The sequence below is a fragment of the Leptomonas pyrrhocoris genome, assembly GCF_001293395.1.
Source record: "Leptomonas pyrrhocoris isolate H10 chromosome Unknown, whole genome shotgun sequence".
NCBI lineage: Eukaryota > Euglenozoa > Kinetoplastea > Trypanosomatida > Trypanosomatidae > Leptomonas > Leptomonas pyrrhocoris.
In genome coordinates this window covers 443,992-454,809 of record NW_015438382.1, presented here as the reverse complement: position 1 = coordinate 454,809, position 10,818 = coordinate 443,992, and the positions used below count along the sequence as shown (strand labels likewise).

General features: G+C 67.9%; 1 protein-coding gene across 1 annotated transcript; it reads left to right on the top strand.

Annotated features, from left to right (window-relative positions):
- Window positions 1-202: 202 nt before the first annotated feature.
- Window positions 203-10,429, top strand: ABB37_08843 (tb-292 membrane associated protein-like protein; the record flags this gene model as incomplete). The annotated part of the gene is made up of 1 exon (XM_015807964.1): window positions 203-10,429. One exon carries the CDS (start codon window positions 203-205, stop codon window positions 10,427-10,429), a length of 10,227 nt encoding a protein of 3,408 aa, XP_015653622.1.
- Window positions 10,430-10,818: the final 389 nt, after the last annotated feature.

Here is a 10,818-nt window from a genome sequence, read left to right as displayed (position 1 = left end):
CCTGCGGAAGCGTCCTCGCACCGCACCTGAAGCCCTGCGCGCTGCGGAGGAGGCGCTGGCGGGACGTGCCGCAGAGGTGGCGGCCGGCAAGCTGCGCGCGACGGAGGAGGCGCAGGCGAAGCACCCGTTTCTGCCGAAACGCATTGCGGGTGTGTTTGTGGGTGACCTGCCGCTGGAGAGCGACGAGACGTTCCAGGCGCTCATGGCGGAGCGTGCGCCGCTGCTGGGCAGCCCGCGTGCGAACGCCAGCAAGCTGCGCGCGATCGAGGAGGCCGCCAAGGCACGCGCACGCGAGGTGGCGGTGGAGAGAAACAACGTGGACGGTCTGCGGGCAGCGGCGGACGAGGAGGTGCGTGCGCGCAATCCGTTCCTGCCGCGCAACGACGTGCGCGGTGTGCCGCTGCGTGAGCTGGCGCTGACACGCGACCCCGAGTACGCGAAACTGTCGGACCGCCGCCTGGAGCTGAAGCAGCAGCCGCTGGAGAATGCGGAGGAGCTGGCGGCTGTCGAGGCGCGGCTGAAGGAGCGTGCGGCGGAGATTGCGGACGCGAAGCTGGCGGCGGAAGAAGGGCTGCGCGCTACGTACCCGACCGTGGTGACGGCGCCGGGTGCGGCGACGCTGTCGTCGCTGTTCCTGCCGCTGGACGCGAAGCTGGTGCAGCTGGCGCAGCAGCGTGCGGCCCTGACGGCGCAGCCGAAGCCGGATGCGGCGGCACTGCGTGCGGTGGACGAGGCCGCTGCGGTGCGGGTGCAGGAGCTGGTGAATGAGGACGCGAAGGCGGAGCGCGAGGGGGCGCAGGCACGCGCGGCGGTGCTGAAGCAATATCCGATGTGCGCGCGTGAAGTGACGGAGGCCGTAGGCAAGGACGCGATGTTCGCGTCGCTGGCGGCGCGCCGTGCGGGGCTTCTGTCGGACCCCGTCGCCAACACAGCGCCGCTCGTCGATGTCGAGGACCTGATGCGCGAGCGTGGTGTGGAGGTGGAGTCTGGTCGGCGGCGCCGCAGACGCCCCGCCAACCCGCCGCGCCTGCTGGACATCAACGACGTGGCGCTGGAGAACGGCGAGGTGGACGACTACCACAACCGCCGCCAGCGCCACCGCCGTGGCCGCATGCTGGACGCGAAGGAGGTGCCGGTGGAGGAGGCCGGCGAGGTGCGTGAGCAGCCGGAGGACACAACGCTGCCGCCCAAGTCGCGCCACGTCGCCGCACTGCGCAAGAACGACCCATACTACCAGGAGCTCGTGGCGCTGCGCGACGCGCTGGTGGCGGAGGACGAAGCCGCCAACGCGGACGCCATCCGCTGCGTGGAGGAGCAGTTGAAGGACCGCGCACACCAGCTGAGCGACGATGCGGCGCGTGTGCATGCGGCGGAGATGCGCGCGGAGGCCGCACTGCAGGCACGCTACCCCTTCCTCGGCTCCACGGTGACCGGCGAGATGCTCACGGCTGTCGGGCTGGAGGACGACGAGGCCTTTACGGCGCTGGCGACGGAGCGCGCGACGCTCAAGGCCACGCCGACGGCGTCGCGTCTGGCCGTGGCAGACGTGGAGCAGAAGATGCGTGCGCGCGCCAGCGAGCTTGTGGCGCAGCACGCACGCGACGACGAGGCGCTGGCAACGCTGATGCCGTACGTGGGTGCGCTGCCGGGCGGCGTGACGCTGCGCGAGCTGGACATCGCCAACGACCCGGACGTGAAGCCGCTGCTGGCGCAGCTGCAGGAGCTGGCAAAGGACCCTGGGGCTGCGAGCGGGCCGGAGGCGAAGCGACTGGAGAAGGCGATCGGCGAGCTGGCGCGGCGCGTGGCGGAGGACGAGGCGGAGCGCACGCGCCACGAGCTGGTGGACGCGGAGGGGCTGCACGAACGCTTCCCGTTCCTGCCGGAGGAGCCGGTCGCCGGCATTCCGCTGGTGGAGGCCGGCGTGCTGGAGGACCCCGAGTTCCGCGCGCTGGCGAACGCGCTGGAGGACCTGCGGAAGCGTCCTCGCACCGCACCTGAAGCCCTGCGCGCTGCGGAGGAGGCGCTGGCGGGACGTGCCGCAGAGGTGGCGGCCGGCAAGCTGCGCGCGACGGAGGAGGCGCAGGCGAAGCACCCGTTTCTGCCGAAACGCATTGCGGGTGTGTTTGTGGGTGACCTGCCGCTGGAGAGCGACGAGACGTTCCAGGCGCTCATGGCGGAGCGTGCGCCGCTGCTGGGCAGCCCGCGTGCGAACGCCAGCAAGCTGCGCGCGATCGAGGAGGCCGCCAAGGCACGCGCACGCGAGGTGGCGGTGGAGAGAAACAACGTGGACGGTCTGCGGGCAGCGGCGGACGAGGAGGTGCGTGCGCGCAATCCGTTCCTGCCGCGCAACGACGTGCGCGGTGTGCCGCTGCGTGAGCTGGCGCTGACACGCGACCCCGAGTACGCGAAACTGTCGGACCGCCGCCTGGAGCTGAAGCAGCAGCCGCTGGAGAATGCGGAGGAGCTGGCGGCTGTCGAGGCGCGGCTGAAGGAGCGTGCGGCGGAGATTGCGGACGCGAAGCTGGCGGCGGAAGAAGGGCTGCGCGCTACGTACCCGACCGTGGTGACGGCGCCGGGTGCGGCGACGCTGTCGTCGCTGTTCCTGCCGCTGGACGCGAAGCTGGTGCAGCTGGCGCAGCAGCGTGCGGCCCTGACGGCGCAGCCGAAGCCGGATGCGGCGGCACTGCGTGCGGTGGACGAGGCCGCTGCGGTGCGGGTGCAGGAGCTGGTGAATGAGGACGCGAAGGCGGAGCGCGAGGGGGCGCAGGCACGCGCGGCGGTGCTGAAGCAATATCCGATGTGCGCGCGTGAAGTGACGGAGGCCGTAGGCAAGGACGCGATGTTCGCGTCGCTGGCGGCGCGCCGTGCGGGGCTTCTGTCGGACCCCGTCGCCAACACAGCGCCGCTCGTCGATGTCGAGGACCTGATGCGCGAGCGTGGTGTGGAGGTGGAGTCTGGTCGGCGGCGCCGCAGACGCCCCGCCAACCCGCCGCGCCTGCTGGACATCAACGACGTGGCGCTGGAGAACGGCGAGGTGGACGACTACCACAACCGCCGCCAGCGCCACCGCCGTGGCCGCATGCTGGACGCGAAGGAGGTGCCGGTGGAGGAGGCCGGCGAGGTGCGTGAGCAGCCGGAGGACACAACGCTGCCGCCCAAGTCGCGCCACGTCGCCGCACTGCGCAAGAACGACCCATACTACCAGGAGCTCGTGGCGCTGCGCGACGCGCTGGTGGCGGAGGACGAAGCCGCCAACGCGGACGCCATCCGCTGCGTGGAGGAGCAGTTGAAGGACCGCGCACACCAGCTGAGCGACGATGCGGCGCGTGTGCATGCGGCGGAGATGCGCGCGGAGGCCGCACTGCAGGCACGCTACCCCTTCCTCGGCTCCACGGTGACCGGCGAGATGCTCACGGCTGTCGGGCTGGAGGACGACGAGGCCTTTACGGCGCTGGCGACGGAGCGCGCGACGCTCAAGGCCACGCCGACGGCGTCGCGTCTGGCCGTGGCAGACGTGGAGCAGAAGATGCGTGCGCGCGCCAGCGAGCTTGTGGCGCAGCACGCACGCGACGACGAGGCGCTGGCAACGCTGATGCCGTACGTGGGTGCGCTGCCGGGCGGCGTGACGCTGCGCGAGCTGGACATCGCCAACGACCCGGACGTGAAGCCGCTGCTGGCGCAGCTGCAGGAGCTGGCAAAGGACCCTGGGGCTGCGAGCGGGCCGGAGGCGAAGCGACTGGAGAAGGCGATCGGCGAGCTGGCGCGGCGCGTGGCGGAGGACGAGGCGGAGCGCACGCGCCACGAGCTGGTGGACGCGGAGGGGCTGCACGAACGCTTCCCGTTCCTGCCGGAGGAGCCGGTCGCCGGCATTCCGCTGGTGGAGGCCGGCGTGCTGGAGGACCCCGAGTTCCGCGCGCTGGCGAACGCGCTGGAGGATATGCGGAGGGACCCGGAAACGAAGGACAGCGCGGTGAAGGTGATGGAGCGCAGTCTCACCGATGTCGCCAGGCGTCTTGGAGAGGCGAAGGTTAATGCGACGGTGGACACGCAGGCGCAGTACCCGTTTCTGCCGAAGCGCATTGCGGGTGTGCTTGTGGGCGACCTGCCGCTGAAGGGAGACCGCACGTTTGAGGCGCTTGCGACGGAGCGTGCGGTGCTGCTGGAGAATCCGCGCACGAATGCGACGCGGCTCATCGTGTTGGAGACGCTGGCGTGCGAGCGGGCACGTGCGATTGCCGAGGACGTCAAGGCGGTGGAGCTGTTCCGCATTGACGAGGACGAGGCGCTGCGGGCCCGGCACCCCTTCCTGCGTTACAGCGATGTCTCACTCATTCCGCTGCGGGAGGTAGGGATTGAGATGGACCGCAAGGTGCAGCGTTTGACGCGACGTCGTTTGCGCCTACGCGGGGCATCGACCGTCGACTTTGCGGCCGTGGAGCTGGTGGAGGGCGAGTTGCGAGAGCGTGTGGCGGAGTTGGCGGGTCGGGTGGTGGCAGCCGAGATGAAGGGCCGTCGTCGCTTCCTGCCGCGACAGCGCCGCAATGCCGGTGTTGTCTTCACCGCGCTGCACATCCCCGATGACGAAGAAATTGTGGAGTGGCGGCTTGACGTGATGGAGAACCCGGACTGCGACGACGATGACGAGGCGGTGGCGAAAAAGGCGATGAGGCGGCGCGGCAATGTGCTGCTCGACGCGTACCTGGAGGCTGAGGCGGACGTGGCGAAGGAGCTGCATCGCCTGCGCCGCGCGAACCCAATTTGTGTCCGCGATGTCAACCCCTCGGTGGAGCAGGACGACTACCTGACGACGCTGCGCGCCGCCTACGCGGACTGGGCGGCGTTCATGGTCAAGGAGGAGCCGACACTCGTGCAGGTGGAGGAGGACATTCGCGCCCGCAGTGTTGCACTCATCGGCGACGACCGCTGCGTCGCGGACGCGCTCAACAACTACTGCGCCGCGGAGGCGGAGTTGCGGCTGGCTACGGCACACCGCAAGCCAGGAAATCAAGTCGCCCGACTGCGGTTCACGACGGACGTCGCGCAGTACAAACACCGGCTGTGGTCTCGACGACAGGCGCGTCGGCGTGTGCTGGCAACACTCTTTGATTTCCCAGACGAAGAGGGCGACTTCATCGACGATGACGGGGCGGACTCGTGGACGGACGAGGACACCTACGCAGCCCACGCGCGCACGGCGTACGCAAAGGCTGCCAAGGACTCCTACTTTTTGTTCCTGCAACGTCAGAAGGCCGTCTTCACGGCAGCCGGGCACGGTAGTGGCTCGCGCTGCGTTTCGGAGCTGCTGAAGCGGCGTCTGCGTCAGCTGACGACAGATGCGGCTCGTCAGCAGCGCAGTGGACAGCGACGGAGCAACGCAATCCTGCGACGGTTCCCGTTCTTGAAGACAAGCAACTACATGAGCGTGCTGCTGCCGGAACTGCACCTGGATGAGGATGATGAATTCATGCGGCTGGCAGCTGAGCGGGAGAAGTTGCTGAAGCCACCGAGTGAGCTGCGCGACCGCTACCCCTTCCTTCCTGCGGTGATTGACGGAGTGCCGATCGAGGAGCTGGGCCTGGAGTCGGATGCGGAATTTATGCGGCTCGCGTCGCAGCGGGAGGACCTTCTCGGCCCGCTTCGTGCAAAGCTGAAGGGCGTACTGGACCGAGAGGAGGCCATGCGGACACGCTTGAGTGAGCGGGTCGCGGCCCACATCGCCGAGGAGAACGCGCAGCGAGACAAGTATCGATTTGTGGACATTCAGGAGCTGCAGGTGTCTCTGCAACGGCTACATCTGGAGCGCGATGTGCCGTTCATGGCCATGTACGCGGAGTACAACAATGTGCGTCGCAGCTCGGCGACGGAGGACTCATCGGGGCTGCTGAACCCGCAGAAGGGTCAGCGCAGTCGTCTGAGCAGCCTGGTGTTGAGCAACGCCTCGCTGAGCACGACGCAGTCGCAGCGCCCTCATGTGAAGACGGTAGCGCAGAAGAAGCTGGAGAAGGAAATGCGGGACTGGGTAATGCGGCGTGCCGAGGAGGAGGCGGTGTGGGAGACGTCGAACATGATGGACTTGGAGAGCCTGGCGGACCGCTTCCCCTTCCTGCCAGTGGAGCCGATCTTTGGGACGCATCTGGGCGAGATCGGCGCACTGCAGGACGTGGTCTTCTGCGGCATGGCCGCTGAGGTGGAACGGGCGCGGAAGGATATCGCCCCTGCAGCGGAAATCACCGACGCAGAGAAGGCCCTCGCCGCCCACGTGATGAAGCTGGCGGCGGACAAGCGCGACGAGTCCGCGCGGCGGCGGCGGCGCTTCCCACACCTGCCGCAGCGTGTTGCCGGCATGTTGGTGAGCGACATTGAGCTGCCTGCCTCGGCTGGCATTTACGAAAACGACGCGGAGAGCGCGCTGCAGACGTACCACGAAGCCGCCGCGCGTGCGAAAGGACGGCGAGTGTGCGATGTGGAGGAAGACGAGGCGGTGCGCACGCGCCACCCCTTTATTGAGATGAACGACATTCACGGAGTCCCGCTGCGTCAACTCTCCTTGGCGGACGATTCAATTTTTATGTCGTACCTGTCCAAGTGGCGGAAGGTGCTGTCGAAGGCAACAATTGACCGCGAGAAACTGCGCATCTACGAAGATTTATTGCGCGAGCGGGCAGAGGAACAGGCGCTGCGCATTGTCGACGTGAACACCGCCGTGTCGAGCCGTCTGCGTGCCCTGAAACTCGATGGCGTGTGGCCGCAGGAGGTGCCGCTGCTGGACGTGCACAACCTGCTGGTGCGGGAGCGCGACGCGCTGGTGGCGGAGCACGAAGGCGGGAAGGTGCCGTCGGTGTCGGACGACGACCGCGCGTTGGTCACCGCCGTGTCGACGACGTACAAGGCGGCTGCCGAGGACCTGCAGCACGAGTTGACGTCGCTGCGCCTGCGCTATCCATGGAGCGTCCGCGACGTGAACCCGGCGCTGAACCGCGACGAGGAGTTCCAGCAGCTGGAGAAGCAGCGGCAGCGTCTGCTGGCGAGCCCGCACCAGGTCGACACGATGGAGTCCATCGAGAAGGAGGAGCGGAAGCGCAGTGTGGAGCTGATCGAGGACAGCGCCTACGTGGACGAGGCTGCTGAGGCGTGTACGGCGGCCGCGCAAAAGCCACTGCGCCGTCTATCCGGTGAGGAGCTGACGCGCCGCTGGAAGCACCAACTCCGGCTCGACCACCACCGGCGCCGCTTCGTCACCTTCGAGGACATCCCCGATGACGCCGGGCAGACAAGTGACGCCGCGAGCCGCAACGTGAAGCGGCGCAAGTCGCGTGAGCGCAAAAAGCGTGGGATGAGCTGGTCGAGGCTGGACATGGACGCGGTGCCGGACAACGTCTTTACGGAGATCAAGGAGGACGAGTACCACACCAGCCTGGCGGGGTCGGTGCAGCTGAGTGAGATGCCGGTCGGGTCGGAAGCCGCGGGTCCGGCGTCGTCGGGAGCGGAAGGCGGGATGGGCGGTCCGCAGCGTCGGCGCCGCTCCGGCGGTCCACGTCAGCGGCTGGGCAGCGCGACCGCTGAGAGCGTCCCGGTGATGGAGGCGTCGGTGATGAAGGAGGACGGTCGCATTGTGCCGGTCGACGTGGCGGAGAGCAGCTTTGCCTCCTCCTCGGTGGTGCCGGTGTCGAACGTAGACGCCTCTCAGCGGCCGCAGTCGGAGACGATGGCGACGAGCAGCGACGCTAGTGGGCTGTCGCCGCAGGCCGGCGAGAACCTGCCACCTGGACGCAAGACGAAGAAGCGGGTGCTGAAGAAGCGCCTGCGGGCACGCCGCACGAGCACCGCCTTCGTCAGCGCCATTCCGGACATGGTCCATGGGGAGTTGGTGGAGCACGACATAGACGAGCTCGAGTCCAGTGTGCCCACCCTCGCAGATAAAGCCGAGGGGAGCAGGACGCACTCCGCTGCAAAGCGCATTCCACAGCCGCCCTTGGCGCAGCGTCGAAAGATGGCGGTGAAACCGGTTCCCACGAAGCCTCGTCTTGCAGCACGCGGCATCAAGTCAACACCGACGGCAGCAACGGCGCGTCAGCGTGTGGCGTCTGCCAAGGCCACTCCGGAGCCGGTGGTGACGACGAAGACGCGACGACGCGGCACGTCCCGCTTGGGCCGGCAGTCACTGACGGCAACCGGCGAATCGCCGGAGGTGACGGTGGGGCTGCTGGACGAGCAGAGGAGCGAGCAGAAGCCGCAGGTGGAGGTGACGGCGGCGCCGAGCCAAACCGCGATGGCGGCCGGGCGGAAGCTGGAGTTGGAAGACCAGCGCCCCCTCGCCCCGTCGGAGCGGGCGTCGAGTGCGGCCAAGTCGCGGCAGGGCAGCCCGCAGCCATCGACAAGCCGCGCTCGCGCGCGCGGCAGCATCTCGAAGCCACCGGAAGAGACAGTGATGCGGAAGAAGACGCCAGAGGTGCCGGTGGCACGGTCAGGCAGCGCAGCGAACAGCGAGTCGAAGAAGCGCACCCGCAGCGCGAGTGCGGCTAAGACGCGCAAGACGGCGGCGGTTGTCACGCCCCCCCTGTCAACGCCAACCAAGTACCCGACCTACTCCTTAGACGCCGTCGTGCCAGAAGATGGTCCGGAGGCGGCGGAGGTGGCCGAGCAACAGACCCTCGTGAAGGAGGTGCTGACAGCGCTGACGCCCACCCTCGCGCGTCCGGTGACGCTGGAGGAGGTGGAGGCGGCCAGCGTGCCGATGGACTACGTCTTTGAACACTACGACCTCGGCATGTACGCTGCGGCCACCAACCAGTCCAGCGCGCTACTCCGGGCCCGTCAGCAGGAGCTGGAGAAGGCGCTGAAGGCGTGGATCGTGCAGCGGGCCGCCACGCCGCTCGAGCCGGCGGAGCAGCGCGCCGCGAACATTCAGCGCGTGCGGCAGGAGCGGCGGCGGCGGCTGGCGACTCGCCGCGACCCGGCCGAGAACCCGCGCGATCTGCCGCTGCGGTGGGCGCGGCTGACGGCCGAGGAGCTCGACGAGGACACTGGGCTGCGTCAGTTGATGGACAGCTGCGCCGCGCAGTCCCGCGTCGCCGACCACCTCGTCGCGTGGTCGACGCGCAAGCAGGCTGCCAACGAGGCCCTCTTCGCCCGCTTCCCCTTCCTGCCCACCCTGGTGTCAGGGTACGCACTGACCGAGATTGGCTTCACGAGTGACCCAGACTTCCAGCGCTACACCCGCGGTGGGGCGTATCAGGAGAGCGCGCACGTGCAGCAGCAGATGCGCGACGTGGTGGAGAAGGTGGCGCGTGCCAAGGCGGCTGCGGCGGAGGGCCGGCGACCAACGCGCTACGTTGATCGCGTCCGTGTAACCGTCACGACGACGCGTGACCCGGCCGAGAAGGCGGAGACGTCGACGGATGCGGCACCCGCTGGCGGGGACCTGACGCAGCTCGTGAAGGACGCCCAGGCCATGATGGAGCAGCCGGAAGACCGGCAGATGCTGGACGCCATCCGCGCGGCACGGGAGAAGCGCTCAAGCACGTTCCTGGACCGGCGCAGGCGTCTCGCCTTCATCTCGCAGAGCAAGCAAGACGCGGAGCGGCTGATCAAGCGCATGATGATCCGCATGAAGAAGGAGAAGACGTCCGACATTCCGCTGAGCATGGAGGACGTCGAGGCCCTTCGCACCTTCTTCGACGGCGTCGACCTGGACCACTTCGGTGTGCTGGATCGCACCGATGCAACAGACTTCATTATGCTCACTCTCGGCGAGGCGAAGCGCATGAGCCGCGTAGATGTGGAGAAACTTCTCTTCCCCGACACCCCACGTGGCACCCCGCTGCCCACGCTGGTTGACTTCAGCGACTTCTCGAAGTTCTACAAGGCGGTGGCGCTGCAGGACCTCGTGAAGCAGGATTTCTCGTTTGATCAGCAGAACATGGTGACTAGGGCGGCCGCCGCCATCCAAGGCGGGGCTGGTGGGAACGGCGGTGGTGCTGCCACGGCATCGGCGGGGGTCTCGCCGCGTCGACCGGAGCCGCCGTCCACGAACGCGCGTGCGGGTGGTGGTGGTGGTGGTGGCCGTCGCGGCCGTCTCTCCGTGGCTCCGGTGACGCAACCTTCCACGTCTCACGACAGCAGCGCAGGCGCCGCCGGCGGTTTCGCAGAGCAGCCCTTCACGGCTGCCCGCGCCGTCTCCGCAGCGAGCCGCACCCCTACGCGTAGGCAGCCCGCGCTGACGCTGCAGCCGCGTCGGCCATCATCGGAGCCGCGAGCGCTCGCAGCGACAACTGGGGCCAGCGAGGTCGCGGCGTCGGCCAATCGGCGACTGCGCCGTGCCGCTGGTCCGAGCAACAGCAACGAACGTGATGGTGCGGAGCCTGCCGCGACGGATCGGTGGTTTGTGAACGGCCGCCCTACCTCCGGCCACTCCCACAGCTCCAACTAAGGCGACGATTGCTCGGTCAGGGTCTGATTTTTTTGGGGGGAGGGGTGGCGGCTCCGTCCCTTGTCTTTTCTTCTTTCCATGAGGCCCTTTCGCGTGCAACGTCGGGCGCTTCAGCGGAGTCGTTTCCTTGCGAGTGTTTTGTGGCGGTGACGGCTCTCCTTCTAGAAGTTGTCGTTTTCTTTTTCTCTGTTTTTTCACTCGATGGTCGTTTTTTGGTGTTCAGCGGAGACGCAAGAAACAAATAGAGAGAGAGAAAGTGTTTTACTGTTGTTGAGCAGTGGCAGTCCACTGCATTCGTGACAGGAAGTTACCCGCGTCGGTCACTAGAGGTGGCGTCCACTACCTGGGATGTCGGCATGCACATCCGTTCCGCTCTTGTGTCCCCTTCC